This window comes from Monodelphis domestica, chromosome 4 (assembly GCF_027887165.1).
Source record: "Monodelphis domestica isolate mMonDom1 chromosome 4, mMonDom1.pri, whole genome shotgun sequence".
NCBI lineage: Eukaryota > Metazoa > Chordata > Mammalia > Didelphimorphia > Didelphidae > Monodelphis > Monodelphis domestica.
Window position 1 is genome coordinate 345,355,416 of NC_077230.1, and position 19,250 is coordinate 345,374,665.

The 19,250-nt window shown below is 37.0% G+C and overlaps 1 protein-coding gene across 2 annotated transcripts in view; it reads right to left on the reverse strand.

Annotated features, from left to right (window-relative positions):
• Nucleotides 1-19,250, reverse strand: part of RNF169 (ring finger protein 169) — a 104,786-nt gene that overhangs the window by 63,883 nt on the left and 21,653 nt on the right. For both annotated transcript variants that reach the window (XM_056794978.1, XM_007490981.3), the window contains exon 2: nt 9,579-9,652. In XM_056794978.1, the coding sequence (XP_056650956.1) occupies nt 9,579-9,652 (74 nt within the window). The remainder of the gene's footprint in view (nt 1-9,578; nt 9,653-19,250) is intronic.

Genomic DNA, 19,250 nt, shown 5'->3' on the forward strand with positions numbered 1-19,250 from the left:
TCACCCAAAAGCATAGCATGAAGAAGACACATGGGTGGGGTAAGTATGTAACAACTCAATTAGTGCACACACATATTTCATACTGACATGTTATTTGAGTTTCTGCAGGAATCAGGCAGGCAGGAAGTTACAAAACAATTCTTGTCTGAATGACTTCTGGTCAGAACTCATATACAAATGTATCATAGTGTACATATGTAAAGTTTGTACAGTGAGAACACTGTACATCTGTAAAATACTAATGGGTTAATCTACTAATATAAATCTTTAGGATACCAACATTTACTAACAATTAACACACAGGGAAAGACACAGTTCAGGGAAGTTTGAAACTTGAGACAGATTAGGGACAGAATGATATTTTATCTTATGATAAATTTAGACAGATATATAATGTCAACATGGAAATTTAGAAATCCCCAATTTATTTAGTTGGGAGGTAGAAACTCCAGGTTTTGACCTTGTCACAGGAAATTTTTCCCCCTGAGGGAAGGCTCTATTTCACCAGACAATAGAAATCCACTTCAGGTGGGAGATAAGCCCCATCTGAAGTCCAATGACTCTTTGTCTCCAGAAGCTTTTTCCCAGTATATCACACCCTCCTTCCAAGGATCAAAATCCAGACCTTCAGCTTTCGAGATTGACACGCTGCCTGTAGCACCAAAGAGTCACTTGATGGATGGATGGATGGATGGATGGATGGATGGATGGATGGAAGGAAGGAAGGAAGGAAGGAAGGAAGGAAGGAAGGAAGGAAGGAAGGAAGGAAGGAAGGAAAGAAGGAAGGAAGGAAGGAAGAAAGGAAGGGAGGGAGGGAGGGAGGGAGGGAGGGAGGGAGGGAGGGAGGGAGGAAGTGATATGGGACAGTTTTAATGTACTTTAATGTAATTAATGCCCCACTTCCTATACCCAGAATAACAATATAAACACTACCAATTACACATTAGGAAACCTTTTTCAGTTAATAATAAACAAGGTAAGCATTATTGTGGTAAATTTCTTAAGTATACATTTTTATGGATTAGCTAGATAAAGCATGCATGATACATTAAGTGACACAAAGCTATAAATAGCTAAAATATTAAATAGTTATCACAGTCCCAAAAAAGCGCTGAAAGACTACCCACTGAGATACATATGACAAGATGAAACTTAATTGGAATAAGTGAAAAGTTTAACACTTAGGTTTAAAAAAATCAACCAATTCACCAGTACAAGAAATAGGGGTAAGCATGGCTAGAGGGCAATTTATATCAAAGAATTAGGGATTTGGGGGAATATGAGTAAAAAAGTATGGCAAAGCCATAGCAAGATAGCAGGATCTTGGGCTTCATTAAGAAAGGCAGATTGTCTAGAATGAGGAATGAAAAATGAGAGCTAGAAAATGGTCGTCAGTTCTAGGACCCACATTTTAGGAAGGTATTAATAGGTGGGAGAGTGTCCAAAGAAAAATAATCATATTGGTAAAAGACCTTAAAATAATGCCATATGAGAGTCTGTCTTTGTATCCTCAATGCTTTGTATTTAATAAATGTTTAATGAATTAAATTCAACTGGGAGATGTTTAACCTAGTGAAAAAAAAAACCTAAGTGAAATGTTAATTATATTTTAAATTAAATTTTATTTTACCTTTTTCCCACTCACATGTAAAAAGAGCTTCCAACATTTTTCAAAAAATATTGTCTCGCCTGTACAAGAATATTCATTGCTGCGCTCTTTGTGGTGGCAAAAAATTGGAAAATGAGGGGATGCCCTCCAATTGGGGAATGGCTGAACAAATGGTGGTATATGTTGGTGATGGAATACTATTGTGCTCAAAGGAATAATCACCTGGAAGAATTCCATGTGAACTGGAATGATCTCCAGGAACTGATGCAGAGTGAGAGGAGCAGAACCAGGAGAACATTATACATAGTGACTGATAACATGTAGTACAATTGAGTGTAATGGACTTCTCCATTAATGGCAATGCAGTGATCCTGAACAACTCAGAGGGATTTAAGAGAAAGAACACTATCCACATTCAGAGGAAAAACTGTGGGAGTAGAAACACTGAAGAAAAACAACTGCTTGATTACATGGGTTAAGGGGAATAAGATTGGGGATGTAGACTCTAAATGATCATCCTAGCGCAAACATCAACAACATGGAAATAGGTTCTGATCAAGGACACATGTAAATTGTGCATCAACTATGGGAAGGGTTGGGGGGAGGGGAGGGAGGGAAAGAATATGATTCTTGTAACCAAGGAGTAATGTTCTAATTTGACTAAATAAAATTTTCAAAAAAAAAAAATATATTGTCTTGAATTTTCTCCCTCCCTCCCTTCTCCCTATCCCTGTTGAGATGGTAAGTAGTCTCATACAGATTTTACATGTCCAATCATATAAAACATTTTCCCATACTAATCCTCTTGTGGAAGGAAATAGAAAAAAATTAAGAAAGTGAAAAAAGCCTGCTTTGATCTAGATTCAGACTCTATGAGTTGTTTTTTCTCTGGAAACAAATAGCACTTTTTATCCTTAGTCCTTTGGGATAGTTTTATATGATTGTACTGTTGAGAATAGCTATTATTCACAATTGTTCAGTATACAGTATTCCTGTCACTGTGTACAATGCTCTCCTGGTTCTGCTTAATTCACTCTACTTAAGTTGCTATAAGTCTTTCCAGGTTTTTCTGAGTTTCTGCTTTTGTCATTTCTTATAACCAAGAGTATTCCATTGCAATCACATACTATAACTTACTCAGACATTTCCCAATTGATGGGTATCCCCTCACTTTTCATTTCTTTATCCCCTACCCCCCCCCAAAAAAAGAGTGCTTTAAATATTTTTGTACCTACAAGTCCTTCCCCTATTAGTTTTTTTCCCCCTTTGGGATACAAACCAAATAGTGGTAATGCTGTGTTCAAAGGATATATACTGTTTTATAGTCCTTTGGGCATAGTTTCAAATTACTCTCCAGAATGACTAAATCAGTTCATAACTCCCTCAACAATATATTTGTGTCTCAACTTTCTCATATCCCCATGAAGTTTTGTCATTTTCCTTTTCTATCCTAGGTGTGTGGTGTGGTACTTCCAATTGTTTTAATTTACATTTCTTTAATTAAGTGATATAGGGCATTTTTTTTGCATGATTAGATAGAGCTTTAATTACATTGTCTGAGAACTACCTAGTCATAGTCTTGGATCGTTTATCATTTGGGGAATGATTCATATTCAACTCATTTCTCTATGTATTTGAGAAATGAGGCCTTTATTAGAAAAATTTGGAAAATATTTCCACACGTTTATGATTGTTTTTCTCCCCATTCTATTTACCCCTATTTAATTTCTAACATCTACTCTCCCCCAATTTGCCCTCTTTTGTATCAGCCTCACTATCCCCTTCTCTTATCCTCTTCCTCTCCTATTTTCCAGTAGGGTAAAATAGCATTCTATACCCAATTGATTCTGTATGTTCTTTCCTCATCAAGCCAGTTTCAATGAGAATAAGGTTCACATACTCCCTTCCCCATCTTCTCCTCCACTGTAAACACTCTTCCTCTTTTATGTGCAATAATTTACCCCATTCTATTTTTCCATTCTCCCTCCTCCCAATATATTCCTCTTTCTCATGTCTTAATTTTATTTTATTTTTATATCACCCCATAATATTCAACTCACACTTTCACCCTCTGCCTGTGTATATTCCTTCTAACTGCTCTAATAATGACAAAAATCTTTGGAGTTATGAGAATAATCTTCCCATATAGGATACACTACTTTATTGAATGTCTTCATTTTTTTTTCCTGTTTACTTTTTTATGACTCACTTAAGTCTTATATTTGACAGCCAAATTTTCTTTTCATCAGGAATGTTTAAAACTCCTCTATTTTACTACTGAATTCCCATTTCCTACCCCACTCCCACCCCAAAGGATTACATTCAGCTTTGCTGGATGATTTGGTTAGCAACTTTGCACTATGGAATATCCTATTCCAGGCCCTCTTTTAATATGGATTTGTTAAATCTTGTTTTATCCTGACCATGGCTTTACAAGATTTGAATTGTTTCTTTTTGACTACTTGCAATAATTGCTCCTTAGCCTGGAAATTCTAGAATTTGGCTATAATATTTCCAAGTTATCCTTTTGGAATCTCTTTCAGGAGATCATCAGTGGATTCTTTCCATTTCTATTTTGCCCTCTGGTTCTAGAATATTAGGATAGTTTTTCTTGATGATCTCTTAAAAGATAATGTCAAAGCTCTTTTTTTTTTATCATGACTTTTACCTAGACCAATAATTCTTAGATTGTCTCTCTCCTGGATTTATTTTTGAGGTCAGTTGTTTTTCCAATGAGATATTTCACATTGTCTTCTATTTTTTCATTCTTCTGACTTTGTGTGACTGTTTTTTGATGTCTCATGGAGCCATTAGCATCCAAAGCCACTGGAGTTTACTGAACAGAGGAGTAACACAGTCACAACTACATTTTATAAAGATCAATCTGATAGATGAATGGATGGATTTGCTGGGAGCCATCAAATCCATGCTGTTTGACACGGTCACAAGTGGAAACCGGGGACTGCAAAGGACCCCAGGAAGTATGGAAACACCCACTCCAACCCCTCTGTGTGACTTCTCTCTCACTAACATCCCCTATTGTTGGAATTGTTATGATTATTATTCTTACCCAGCCCTATACTTACGAAATTAAACCTAAGGATTTCTATGTACCCATTTAGATAAGGAATCATAGATGGGACCCCCCTCCCCTTTCTCTAGGTATAAAATCTCTAACAAAACTGTATCTAGATTCTCCACCCCCATGTACAGGTCAGGGATGACAGGTATATTAATTGCCTTTCAGGGAGAGGCTGGCACATTCTACTTCACTGACTTGTTTTGCTAACTGAAGTCTCGGTAATGTTTTGGAAACTTTAGTGAAACATTAGAAAATGACAGTCTGATATTGAAATAAAACTCAAAACTGGGTTATGTTTATTAATGTAGACTTGGCAACAATGTTATGTTGATTATCTACTAAGAAATCCTGATTGATCATGTATTTGGTTAGTGTAATGAATAATTATTCTTGGCTTAACCACATGTCTGAGCCTCATGGGTTAATTGGGAACTGACCCCTAGCCATGCTGCCTGTGATGAGAAAAACAATTATATTCTGTGAAAGCTTCACATTTGTTGTTAGAATCTATGGAATCAAAGTATGTGTATGTGCAACCATTAAGGGTATAAAAATAAAAATCAAGCCAGCAAAGGCTGAGCAGTTCTCTTGTGATGCCTGACTGCAGGTTGAAACTTTTAACTGCTTCCCATTTTCTTCTTCAATTTATGCTGATGCTGCCACACCCAACCAAAGACCTCTGACCCTGTGGAGGGCAGCTCCCCCACATATACACACACAGAGCATAGATTGAAGTGGGGAGAGAACAACCAGCAAGAGATTGCAATTTCCAAGGAAGAGAGGTGATAAGGGCCTGTGAGGAGAGAAGGGACATATACAAAACATTATCAAAGTCAAACCAGCAAGATTTGGCAGCAGATTGATAAAGAGGCTGAAAGTAAACTCAAAGATGATTCCCCAGGTTGTGAACCTATGGGACTAGAAGAATGATAGTGCCTTCAACCGCAACAAACAAGTCAAGAAGAAAGGTAGGTTTTGGAGAAAAGATAATGGGCTCAGTTTTAAATATATAGAATTTAAGATGTCTGAAAGGCAGTTGGAGATAAAAAACTGGAAGTCAGGAGAGAGGTTAGAGCTATAATAGCAGGTTTAAAAATCATCAGCTTAGAGATGATAAGTGAATGCATGGGGGCTGATGAAATCAAGCGAAACAGCAAAGAGGAGAAAAGAAAAGGGCCCAGGACAGAGTCCAAGAGAATATTGTAAAATTAGAATCTGTTATCCTAAAAAAATTATGATCCCCAGCAAAAACTATGATTCCCAGAACCCCACTCACTTCCTGCCATTATATGCTGACATAGAAAGAATAAATTGGGTGGAGTTCGGTGTCTAGCCCTCTTACCTTCCTGTCGGCGGTTTTGTTGGAGTGGGGTAACAGATTCTAATTTCTAACATATTAGGGTAACAGATTCTAATTTCACAATATCCACTTATAGTGGTCAGGAGAAGTTGGACATGAGCAGAAGAGAACCAGGAGAAAGCAGTAACACAAAATGCGGCAATCAAAGGTTACACAAAGGTTAAGAAGGAAGAAGACTGAGAAAAGGTCATTAGATGAGGCAATTACCAGAATACTGACAATTTTGGAAATAGCAGTTTCAGTTAAAGATTAAGAGGAAAAAGAAATGGAAAAACCAATTCTAGATGGCCTCAAGTTTAGCCACAAAAGGAATGGAAGCAAAGATGAACAGATCAGGTGATGTTTTTTTTAAGAATAGGGGTGTAGATTCATAGATAATAGGGAAGTAGCCAGTATATATGGAAAGACTGAAGATCAAAGAGACAGTGGGAATGATAGAGGGGGCAATCTATTAGAGAAGATAGTTAGGAATGGGATCATTTGTACATACAGAAATTTGCCTTGGCAAGAAGGATCAACTCTTCATTTGAGATGAGGTGAAAGAAAATAGTAGGAAAAGATTATGAGGATAAAAAAGCTTCAATTTTTTCTATGAAATATGAGGTACGGCTTTCATTTGAGAAACTGGGAAAGACAGAGTCTAGAGAGGTTTAAGGAGGAATGAAAAGGGCACTGTGTTGAGTGAGTCAGTGAACTGAAGAGGAACTATATTGTTCTGATAGACCCCAAGGAGGAGAAATAGAATATTATGATGAAGTTGTGAAGAAGTAAAGTTAAGCTTGTTTAAAAAAAAAAGAAAAAGCAGTTTAATAATTAAATCTAATTAAAAGTAGAATGGACTGCCTCAAAACGTTATGGATTCTCTCTCACTAGGAGATTTTACCCAAAGACTAGATGACCACATATCTATCACTAATGTGGAAAGGATTCTTGTTCAAGAATGGACTGAACTTTGAAATGTCTTTAAGGATCCTTTTAACTCTGACACTGTAAGGTGTTACTTAAAGTATGTATACTCTGCTGTTATAGATGTTGGACCAATAGCCCATGACAATTATATTTACAGCAATAAAAATACAACTGCTTGTTTAAATCACTGTGACTGATTGTTTACCAAGGCATACCATTCTCTAAATCCATCTGGGCCAAGAGGAAAATACTGGGAAAGGAAGACTATACATTTTACCAAATGAATCCCTTAAAAAGCAATGTGATACATGGAAAGACAATGGAGTCCAAAGACCTGGACTAGAGTCCCAGAATAACCCTGGGCTAATTACATGATGAAGTTGCCTCACCTCTTTCATCTGTTTAAAAAAAAAAGGGGGGGGGTATAAATAGTACTTGCTCTCAACTAAACAATCACTTATTATGGACTTATACTCAAGGCACTGTGCTAGGAATAGGAATACAAACAAAAATAAACCTGCCCTCAAAAAACTTATATACATCACTGAGGAATACAGCATATACAGAGATTCAAATCAATTCAATCACCATTTACTAAGTGTCTATTAGATGGTAGACACTGAGGCTAAAAAGATAAAAAACAAACCACTCTATAAGAAATTTCCTTTGCCCTAGAGGATATAATACTATAGGTAAGTGCATACAAAATAATTACCCAAATCTTTTCAACTCAATAAACATTTATTAAGTGCCTACTTTGTGCCAGGCACTGTGCTCAGCTCTTCCAAGTCTTTTCTGTCAGGGAGAAGAGCAGTAACAACTTGGGGGGAAGTAGGGTATCAGGATAGGAATCTTGTAACAAATAACACTTCCGCTGAGCCTTGAGGGAAAACAGATTCCAAAAGGCAGGGAAGAAGAAGGACAGTGCTCCAGGTATGGGGAGGACAGCCTGTATAAAGACAAGGAGGTAGAAGATGAAAATATCATATACAGGTAATAGCAAGCAGTTCAGTTTGTATGAGTGACAGTGATGTGTAATTAAGAGTATGAAAACATCAAACAAGAAATTTATGGTTTATCCTAGCCTTGAGGTTAAGGTATTTTGGGTAAGGAAGTCACATGGTCAAATTTGTGCTTTAGAAATGTCAATCTGGTAACTATATGTTAGATGGAATGGAGAGGTTAGAGATGGATTGCAGGGAGAAAATTAGGAAGCCATTATAATAGTTCTGACAAGAAGCAATGGAAAAGTAAATCAAAAGTAATTTGAACAACAGGAGGCCTTGAAGAAAGGAGAGAAGAAAAGGTTGTGGGAAGACAGAATAAAATCAAGGCAAAAGAAAAGGATTGCCAAATAGCTGTGTGAACCCATTTGAAACTGAACCACAAATTTATAGTGGACTTAGTCACTGGTTTTGTGGCTTTCTCCATCAGTAGTACTCAAACGGGAATGAAAAAAATGGATGGTGGAGATATAAGCCAGAGTGTGGTTTGACAAGGCATGAGGTGCAATAGGATCAGAGGTGAGGGAATTCAAGAGTAGAGAATATAGTTGGACTTTTTAACTAGAGGGTCAAGACTGCAATCAAGAGCGCCACAGCAGAGGCATCAGACTGGGAGAGAGCAAAGACAGTTTAAGCAGGTGTAGGTCCCAGTGAGGATGATATATGGTTTGAGAGGTGTGTAATAGAGAGAGAAAATGTAAGGATAAGAAGTTTCAATTGAATATAGAAATTTATGAGTTCTGAACAATGCAAAAAGCCCTGGCACTGGAATCAACAAGCCTGGATTCAAATCTCACTTCTTGACATTACCTGGGTAACTTTGGACAAGTCACATAAAACTCCCTAGGCCTCAACTTTTCCATCTGTAAAATCAGAAGGCTGGTCCAAATAACAGCAAATTCAAAGACATGACTATTTCTTATGTTTCAAAGGTTAAATGAAGGTCATGGGAGCTGAAGAGCTTAAGTTAATGAACTATAAGATTACTGTAAAAGAAATATTAACATGTATCTAGATGTCCCTAAAAATAAAGGCAAGCAGTTAAGGAGAAAAGGAATTCTATGGAGCCAAGAGCCTTCGAAAAAAGAGGGGGAATAACCTGAAAATGACCATAATAAGGTCAGAGGAAGAGAAGTTTCTGAATGATGGCATCAAAGGGAAGTTTTGCAAATGTCAGTGAGAAATAAAGAATATAGTTATTTTTCTTCCCTCTGCTTCAGTGTGTCATTGAACATGAGAGATGATGCATACAAATATAAGAGAAAGAATAGCTAGTAATAAAGTATCTTGAGGTGACAGTCAAGTTTCTGCAAATGTAAGAATAAAGAAGTAGAAGCAGAAAAAGACTAAGATAAAGGAAGGCCACTGGCAATAGAATAGGAATTCCAGAAAGCAAAGCAGAATGGGAAAACAGAGCAGGACAGAGGCCAGGTAGGTTTAGAAATGGATGAAGATGAGAAATAGTTGGGAATGGTGGCTATGAATATAAATTTTCACCCAAGCAGCCAGACTATTGCTAATAATAAATTTGGATTCTTAACAAATATTCATTATCATTTCCATTTCAAGTTACTTTCAGGAAAATGAAAATTAAGGTTAAACTGAATACCATACCTTTCTAAGGCTTTCATACTCTTCTCGAAGTTCCCCTGGTTTACTTAGTTTGATTGGTGCTCTGAATATAAAGTCTGCAGAGAACAAAAGGAAAATACTTTAATGTACATACTTTTCAAAGAGGGAACTGATATTCAATCAAACATCATTAAAGCCTTGCTTATTAAAACACTATAATGTATAAAGAACTATGATGAACTCTAGGTGAGCTATGAAAATGAAAAAACAGTCCCTACACTTATGGAATTTTCAGTCTACTAGGTAATATTAAAGATAGGTAACTATAACAGAACAAAGAGGAAAGAGTTGTTGCATGACATTCAGTCAAAATACATGAATGGTAATAAAAAGATATCAGTCTTCTATCCCTAAATAATAATAATACCAAAATACAAGGTTTCCTACACAAAATTCCAATAGTTCTGTCAACAAACTGTATATTATATATTACTTTATATATTAAAAAATCGTGACTCTTGAACCAGGCTTAATCTTATTAGAATGTTAAAAATATTTAAAGTATTGCACAGAAAACTGCAGAGTTTGAGAGTTAACTAGAATCTAGTTACTAGACTAGAATATAGTCTACTAGGGCTCAGAGTCCATAAGACTAGGTGAAGACCACTAAATTTAGAGTCAAAGGTCCTAAGTTCATATGCTAGCTCTCACATTTACTATTGTTGTGTGACTAAGGACATGTCACTGCACTTTTTTTTAATTTGATCACTTCATCTTTGTGGGCCTCAGTTTCTTAATCTATAAAAAGTCAGACTTGGTGGCTTCTAAGGTCCCTTCCAGCTCTCAATTTGTGATTTTGTTATCCTAAAATCTCTCACCTAAGAAAGAATCCCCTCTACAACATTCCAGGCAAGTGGTTATCCAACCTCTATATGAAAAAAGTACAATTTAAGCTTTGTTCAAGGGACTTTTCTGCTGCCACAATGGGGATATTGTGAACACTATATACACACTAAGGAAAACTATCTTAAAATCCTCCCAGAAGAAAAGTCAAATTTCCTATATATCTGTCCATGCTTAAATGAAGCTGTTTCAAAGGACTAAAAGAATTTATTGCTATATTTTCCATCCTTTCAGGTAGACAAATATTTGTTATGAAGTTGTCTTCAGCTTCTAAATAAACTATATTTTTCTTTTCCTAGATGAGTTAGTTATATTTAGAAAGCAATACTTCTATTTGATATGTGGTAACACTTAAGGAATGTGGAAGACAGTGCCATTACACATATTCAACCTAGGTAGTAAACAGAAACTCAGAGCTCAACATGCTGGAGATTGATTAATCACCAGATTTGGGCAGCAAAAGTCACATCATCTTTAGTCACCGAAATGGAAAGAAAAAATTCCTACTGATGATTCTGAGAATTATCAACCTTTGTGCATATTTCAAATATAAATCATTATCAAAGCCAAGGCATCCAATTCTACTGTAGGAAAGTACTAAAGGTCAAGAAGTTCTTTCTTAGAATGAGCCCAATTCTGTCCCCTTTTAATTTCTTTATAGTAGTAGTAGTAGTAGTCTCTCAGTAACCGAGGATGATGATTGTCTTTGTGCACTTTCATCTGTGATGTAGATGAGTGTGCACAAAGACACTTGTACGTGAAGGAGATTTAAATGGAAAAGTCGATGCACAGAGACAGTCCCACTCTCTCGGCGTTGTGTTGGAAGCCGGGGTCCAGTGGCACAAAAAGTCGTTACACCTGGAGACTTCCTTAGCTGCATTGGATGGCCTTGTTGTCTTTTGTGCTCCAACAAGCCCTAAACACTCCACAGTGCTTTGCTGTGTCGCCATCTCAGCCGGTGAACCTTCTTATTGGTTTCTTCCTTTCAGCTGAAGCAGTCTTCACATGCTGGGTGAGCAAAGCCTTAGTTCACCAGGGGTCTACGACCCGATGGCTACCCGCACAAGGTTTAGCCGGCTTGTTGAAGCCGTTGCCCGGGGTGTGGCCGCTGCCCGGGGTGTGGCCGCTGCCTCATGCTAGCAACTATTAGGAGCCACAAGTGAGAGCTGGGTGTCAGGTGAAGGTCAGAGGTTATAGAGCTGCCCTAGGAGGGCACGACAAGCCCTCCATACCAGAGATACTACTCCTCCCTGACCACCCCATACACCCCAACTGACAGGAAGGGGCTCTCTAAAAGACCAAAATAAATAGATTAGTGGATATATGCAGGTAGGTGTCACAGGCAGCTAAGTAGCACAGTGGACGCAACTAAGCTTGGAATCAGGAAGACTCATCTTCATGATTTCAGATCCAGTCTCAAACATTTACTAGATTTATTACTCTGGGCAAGTCACTTTACCCTGTTTGCCTTGGTGCTAAAAACTGAAGAAGATGGCTATTTAAAAAGTTACATCAGAGACGGGAAAGGCTATCTATGAAAAAGCTAAAACATATCTTAAGGGGGGCAGCTGGATAGCTCAGTGGATTGAGAGCCAGGCCCAGAGATAGGAGGTCCTGGATTCAAATATGACCTTAGACACTTCCCAGCTGTGTGACCCTGGGCAAGTCACTTGACCCCCATTGCCTAGCCCTTACCACTCTTCTGCCTTGGAACCAATACACAATATTGATTCCAAGATGGAAGGTAAGGGTTTTATAAAATTAAAAAAACAACATATCTTAAGGAGTACAGATGGATGTACAGAAGCAAAATCCAGTCAGCTGGTATCACACAAACCTGGCAACTACCATGTATCTGCTGAAACCAAGTTAGTGTTTGTGATCAGCATCAGAAGTATCAGTAGTCCAAAAATCTGCAAAGTAGTAAAGCTTCTTCCTCTTTACCAAATCTTCAGTGGTAATTTTGTTAAGCTTTAAACCAAGGTAAACAGGGTAAAGTGACTTGCCCAGAGTAATAATTTCTTTATAGTTCTACTTAAACCATCCCTAGAACCAAACAATCTAAAATCTCCTTGTATGTGACAAGACTTCAAATATTTCAAGTTAGTCACATGTCTCATCTCTAATACCACTTCTAGAAATATTCTCTTCTTCAGGCTTCTTTTGGTTTCTTTCAACAGATTATCATTACATACATACATGCATACATACATAACTATTTTCCTTTCCCATTCTGGTTGCCCTTTCAGGACAACCTTTTAGTTTATAAATATCTCTTCTGAAATGTGCCATTAAAAAAAAAAAGTCTGGTGATGGTTTATATATTCCTCAAACCAACAAAGATAGCCAGGAAGAGTTATCTCAATAAACACAGGAAAGCTTTGTGGTTAAATGTATGTGCCCTAGGGCTAAAAATACACATTCCCAAAATGTTATTCTGAGAATAAAATCACTAAATAAAAGTTTGCCCATCACTAAGCTTTCTGGGCTTTTCTACAAATGCACTTTTATAGTTCTCTGAAGTCTAGGCTCTTCACCAAAGACAGCAAAAGCAGGCTAATTCTCTGTTGGGGGTGGGAAAAAAAACACAAAAAAACCTAGCAATGTATTGCCATAATGGAACAATCAAGGTTCTGATACAGGTCATACTCTGTCGATATCACTTGGTCAAGCCAGTGAACTTACACAACATCCAAAATGCATTTATGTCCAAACTGAACGTGTTCCTGGGGACACAGTGTTCCATTATCTGAGAGTGAAAATTAAGATTATTTTCTTCCAACTCCTAACAAGTCTGATCCTGTTGAGAGGAAGGAATCCTAGTGTCCTGCCTAAGGGTTTATTGTACACTCTCATAGTCAGCACACATTTGGATTATGAAGTTCAGTTCTGGGTGCCACATTTGAGGAGAAACAATAAGTTGTCTCTGTCCAGATAATTATCTGAAAGGAAAAGAGTCTTGAAAATATATCATGAAGGATTGGCTAAAGAAAAGAAGGCTATTTAAGTTGGGGAAGAGAATATTTTGAGGAAGAGTAAAGTATGAATGCTGTCTTAAGATATCTGAAAGGTTAAAATAGGGAACAGGAATCATATTTAACTTGTTTGACTCTATATGACAATTAGGATCAATGGGTTAGAGAAAAGCAAATTTGGGATCAAAAGAAGTAAAAGAACTTTCAAAAATGGTGGCCTAAAAACAGAATGGGATTCCTCGGAAGATATGAATTAATTTCCAGTCACTGGAAATCTTTAAGGGGAAGAATGTTAACAACTTAATGGAGATGTGGTGGAAGGGTTTTAGGTAAAGATTTGTACTAAATAACCAGGAAAATCCCCAAAACTTAATTTTCTATTATTCTATAACCCACTGTGCACTATCTAAAGAAGAAAAAATATTGAAAAATAATTTTATCCAACTATATTTTCACCTGAATCTTTATTTTTATTTGGATAAGAATAAGCATACCCTAAGTCAGGCTTCTAAAAAAAGAGTCAACACAAGAATTCAAAAATATTAAAGTGGCAGTATTCAATGTCTATATCTATTTTTAAATTTTCCTTTAGAAAAGCCTATTTCTTTGGCAGCAGTATTTTTTGGTAATTACAAAGTAGTACTCTAAAACTTCATGATCATCATCTTTATTATGAGCAAAGTGGTATGCTGAATTGCCAAAGGTTATCTACATTTTGACATAACAGAGAGGGCTCTAGCCTGGGAGTTAAAAGTTCTTTCAGTCCAAACAAATATATTTCTTAAGCACCTGGATACAAAGCACATAAAAAAAAGTTTTTAAAGTTTAGATAACAGTTAATTTAGTCCCTTCCTTCATGGAACTTCCACTCCTGAAAAAGGAAAAAGGCACAAATTGAAACACAATAAAATAGTACAAAGGTACAAAATAAAATGTTATGTGAGGTTCTAATTCAGGCTGCAGGAGAAATCAAAGAATTCACAAAGCATTTCTGAGAGGGTTTAAATGACCACACCCATGTGGAAGGAGAATCCAACAACACTATGAAAAGATTGGAATGGAGAAAAGTAGAGATGGGAAGACCTGTTAGGAAACTAATCCAATAGTAGAGTTCATACTTGACATGGGACTGTGACCCTTGTACTGCAACTCAGGACTGAGCTCTGCCCATGAGCAATGCAACAGAAACACACCCAATATCAGCAAAGGGACCCTGGTAATTTTCTGACCAGCTATCCATCCCCTTACCATCTGTGGTAAACTGCTGCTAAACTGAAAATAATCCAGATGCCCCCAAGACCTACTGCTGGCTTCCCAAGGCATAGACTACTCTTTGCTTACCAACAATAGACTGCTTCTCCACTCTCACCCCAGTGCAACAGATCTTTCTTGCCAACATTTTAAGATGTTTTGGCCAGAATATTGTTTTACTCTACCCTTTTGGAAGTTCTGTCACTCCAGAATTCATTTTGAGGTATTATTTTTAAGTTGTTTGAAGTGGAATTTGGGAAAGCCTTTTCTCCATTATCTTCCTATCCAATGAAAATCTTTAAGAGAAGGTTGGCAACTGCTTAACTGAAGATGCTATAAAAGGGTTTTGTAATAAGAGCTAATTAACAGGTAAGGTCCCCTACAACTTAATTGTCTATTATTCTATAAATTATTGTATTCTAACTCCAGAATAGGGTAGAGGGGAGGAAGAAAAGGGGAAGGAGAGAATGACTCATCAGGAAAGAAATAATGAAATGCAAAATAAAACTATGATTTAATATGTCTTTTTAGAAATACAAAGATGATTCGAAAATCCACTTAGATGCGAACCCAAATGTACTTGGTTGAGGGCATAAAACAATCAATATGGTAGGCTGTTTATTTTCCCTTTATAAGTCCCCCCTCTTAAAAACCACAAAAAGGCAGAGCCAAAATGGCAGTATAGTAGTAGGGTAATCCTGAAACAGCTCTGAATATCCTTCCAAACTGATCTTTAAAAGTGCCTCAAAAGGACAGAAGTCAAAGCAGGACTAGCAAGGGGGGCTCTCCCACTGAATACAATGTGAAAGGTAGGTAGAGAAAGTGAATTTCCAGGAGATGAGGGAAACCAGAGGCAAAACTATACAAAGCAAAGCACAGGCCAACAACCCTGCCACTTACTGCCCCAGACACAGAGCCAGGACATGAGCTACACTAACAAAAAAGCACCGCAGACATAGCCCTGTAGACTCCAAGCCCTGGCAGTGAGATTCAGAGCTCCATAGCACTGGGCTCACTCGGGTCTCTACAGTAGCAGCAACAGCAGTGTCAATGAAGATAGCCTCTGGGCAAAACACTGTGAAGCCTGCTACAGCAACAAAAAAACACCACAGATCTCCCCCTGGAAATCCTAGGCCCTGAAGGTAAGGCTCAGAGCTCCACAGTAATGGGCTCACTCAGGCCCTAAGAGAAAAGGGAAAATAGCCTCAAGACAAAACCCTGCAAGCCAGAAGCTAAGGTAGAAATGACCAGCAACTTGTAGGACTCCCAGTCGGCCAGTGGGAAAATGAGCAAACAGAAAATTTTTGATCCTGGAAAATTTCTACAGAGAAGAACTAAAAAAACAAACAAACAAACAAACAAAAAAGCGACAGGAAAAGGTGAAAAACAAGTAAACACATGTAAACTCTCAAAAAAAAATGGAAATTGGTCATAAGCTATGAAGGAACTCAAAAAGGAGTTCCAAGAACCAAGTAAAACAGAAGGAAAATGGGAAGAAAAGTGGGAAAATGAAATGAAAGTAATGGAAAAAGAAAGTAACAGCTTAAAAGGCAAAATTGGTCAAATGGAAAGAGAGATACAAAAAATCAAAGGAAGTAATAAGGAGAATAAAAACCAGAATTGACCTGATGGAAGTACAGGCAAAAAAAGTCCAAAGATAAAAACAGTGCCATGAAAAGTAGAATAGAGACCAAATGGAAAAGGAGAATTAAAAGATCATGGATGAAAATCAGTCTTTAAAAACTAGAATTGGGCAAGTAAAAGCTAATGATTTCACAAGACATCAAGAAATAATCAAAATGAAAAGAATGAAAAAAATTAGAAGAAAATATGAGACTTCTTACTGAAAAAACAACTGACCTGGAAAGCAGACTCTGAAGAGACAATTTGGGAATTATTGGACTACCTGAAAATCATGACCAAAAAAAAAAGCCTAGACATCATATTACAAGAAATTATCCAAGGAAACTGCCATGATATCCTTGAACTAGAGGACAAAATAGACATTGAAAGAATCCATAACCTCATGATCACAAGTCCAAAATTTCGAAGTCCTTCCATGTCTTTTGACGTTGATTGTAGAAAACTATGTCTTGATTTTTCATCTGTGCTGCATGCCACATTTAGTCTGTCATCCATTCCTGATAAAAGTCCTGTGTTCTTTAATTCAGGAACATACCATAACATTCAGGAACATGCATATGTGTAAGGTTTTACATGTGCATGTATGTAAGATTGAAAATTTTCATTGTGCATGGAAGTAAAATATGAATTATTCATTAGTGCTTGTCAGTATTCATTAGTTGTTCATATGTGGAAGTAAATTTTACATATGATCATCTTCATGAGTGGGTGTATGCAGTATGTTGTAGTATAAATTATTAGATATCATGTTATGATTATGAATTTGATATTCCCTTATCTTTTGATGTTTGAATTTTCACAAGGGGATTTATTGTTTGCTGTCTTTTAGATATATCTTGGAGATGTGGAAGCTGCCAGATCTTGTGTAATCCTGACTGGGGCTCCATGAAATGTGAATTCTTTCTTTCTGACCACATACAGTATTTTCTCCTTGGTCTAGAAGCTCTTCAATTTGGTTATAACATTCCTGGGAATTGTCATTTGGGGATTTATTGCAGGAGGTAATCTGTGGATTCTTCTATTGGTCTCTTTAAATCAACTCTGGGTGAGTTTTGTGATATCTCAAATAAAATACTCTTTCTCTTCTCTAAATTAAATAAGAGATTTATTGGGGAAGAAAGGAAAGATAAGAAATGGAGGGAAAGAGGGTTTCAGGTTCCCCTAATACTAGAATAAGTCTTGGGTTGGAAGATGGTAGAGTATAGTTCAATTTGGGAAAATGGGCTGACAGGTCTGGAAATTCAGTCACTGTATCACAACAGAACAAATCAAAGAAACCTGGACTTTGTCCTTCTTTCTTCTGTCCCCAAGCTAAGAGACTTCTCTTCTTTCTGTCTCCAGTGTTGTTTCTGTCATACTACCTTGGTCCCTAATAATACCAAAAGATTTTGTCTGATCATTCAAATATTCAACTCTCAGGCAAATCCCTGTGAGAAGAGTGTTTACTTTCTCAAGGGATCTTTCCATTTCTTCATGATCTCTATCAGCTACTCTCCTCCATCCTGGAAATGCTCTGCTAGAACACAGCCCTTTGTGATTGACTTCCTTTACTCCAAAGAGGAAGTTTTGGTAAAAAGGCTTGCAACTATATGCCAAGAGAGAATCAGAAATGCTGAAGTTGACTATCCCAGGTAAAAAACAAGCACAGCAACAGATAAAACAGGTTCTACAGAAGTTCTTGAGTTTTTCAACAGCTTAAAAATGACAATCCTTTACCTTTACCTGTGGACAAAAAATGCTGCTTTAGGTGACCAAGTTACTTCATACATATTGATCCATTAAATACTAGGACCACTCCACTGAATAACTTTTTCTCTAATGTCTACACTTGGACCAGGATTATATTTAACCTAGGACACTTTTACGGAAATGATGTCTTAAAGGATGTCAAATAACCACATTCTATAATCTGACCCACCATCCTAAGCCAGGAATTACACTGAGTTTAGTCAGTGAGCAGTAGGGATTGCCACAATTCAGGAGCATTAGACATTTACCAGGTCCTTCCCAAAAGAAGGGGGTGTGTTAACAGGTTATTAATAAAAACAAACAAACCAACCACAAGACAGGTATTATGTTGTTTGTACCAAAACCCCTCAGGAAAGATCTGTCATTATCAGAACATCCACACCCATCACAGATGCACAAACAAATCTCTCACCTTTATACAGACTGCTGCCCAATCACAACTCGAAATATTAATGAGCACCAAACTAAGAGTCTGGAGACCAGTTTCAGTTCTTACAGTAACTATGACTATGGACAAGTCATTTCCATGTCCTTCTTTAGGCTTGCATTTCTTCATTTGTAAAATGAGGAAGCTAAACTTGGTGACCCATAGACTCCCTGGTCCAGTTGTTCCATGATTCTATAAAATTAGAAGTAATTTACCCATAATATTTGGTTATACCTAGATTTCATTTTGAGTAAAGGTATGTTTAAGGGAAAACAAGTAATTCAGTTTGAATGTAGTATAGAAAATATAAGGGGTGTTGGAAAAGTGGGATGACACCAAATTGTGAAGGACCTTGAATGATAAGCTTAAAGAATCTAGGCTTCAGAGCAACAAAAATATTTCTGAACAGAAGAGTAGCAGTTAGAGCTATTTATTAAGAAGATTAATCTGATGAAATATAAGGGAGCCAGGGGAAGAGAAAGACCAAAATAAGGAGTCCTTGGTGATGAAAGCTGTGTTTTAAAATTAATCTCATATAGCAAAAAAAATGGAAACATAGTAAATGGCCACTGATGAGGAAAATGATTGAAAAAACCATAATGCATGAATTAAATGTATAAAGTAATAAGTATGAAGAATTCAAAGTAAGGATATCCATATGAACTGACTGAAATAAAATTAAATAAGCAGAACCAAAAGAACATAATCACAACAATAAATCAAAAGATCATTAAGGGTAGTATGTTATATACATTGCTAGACAAA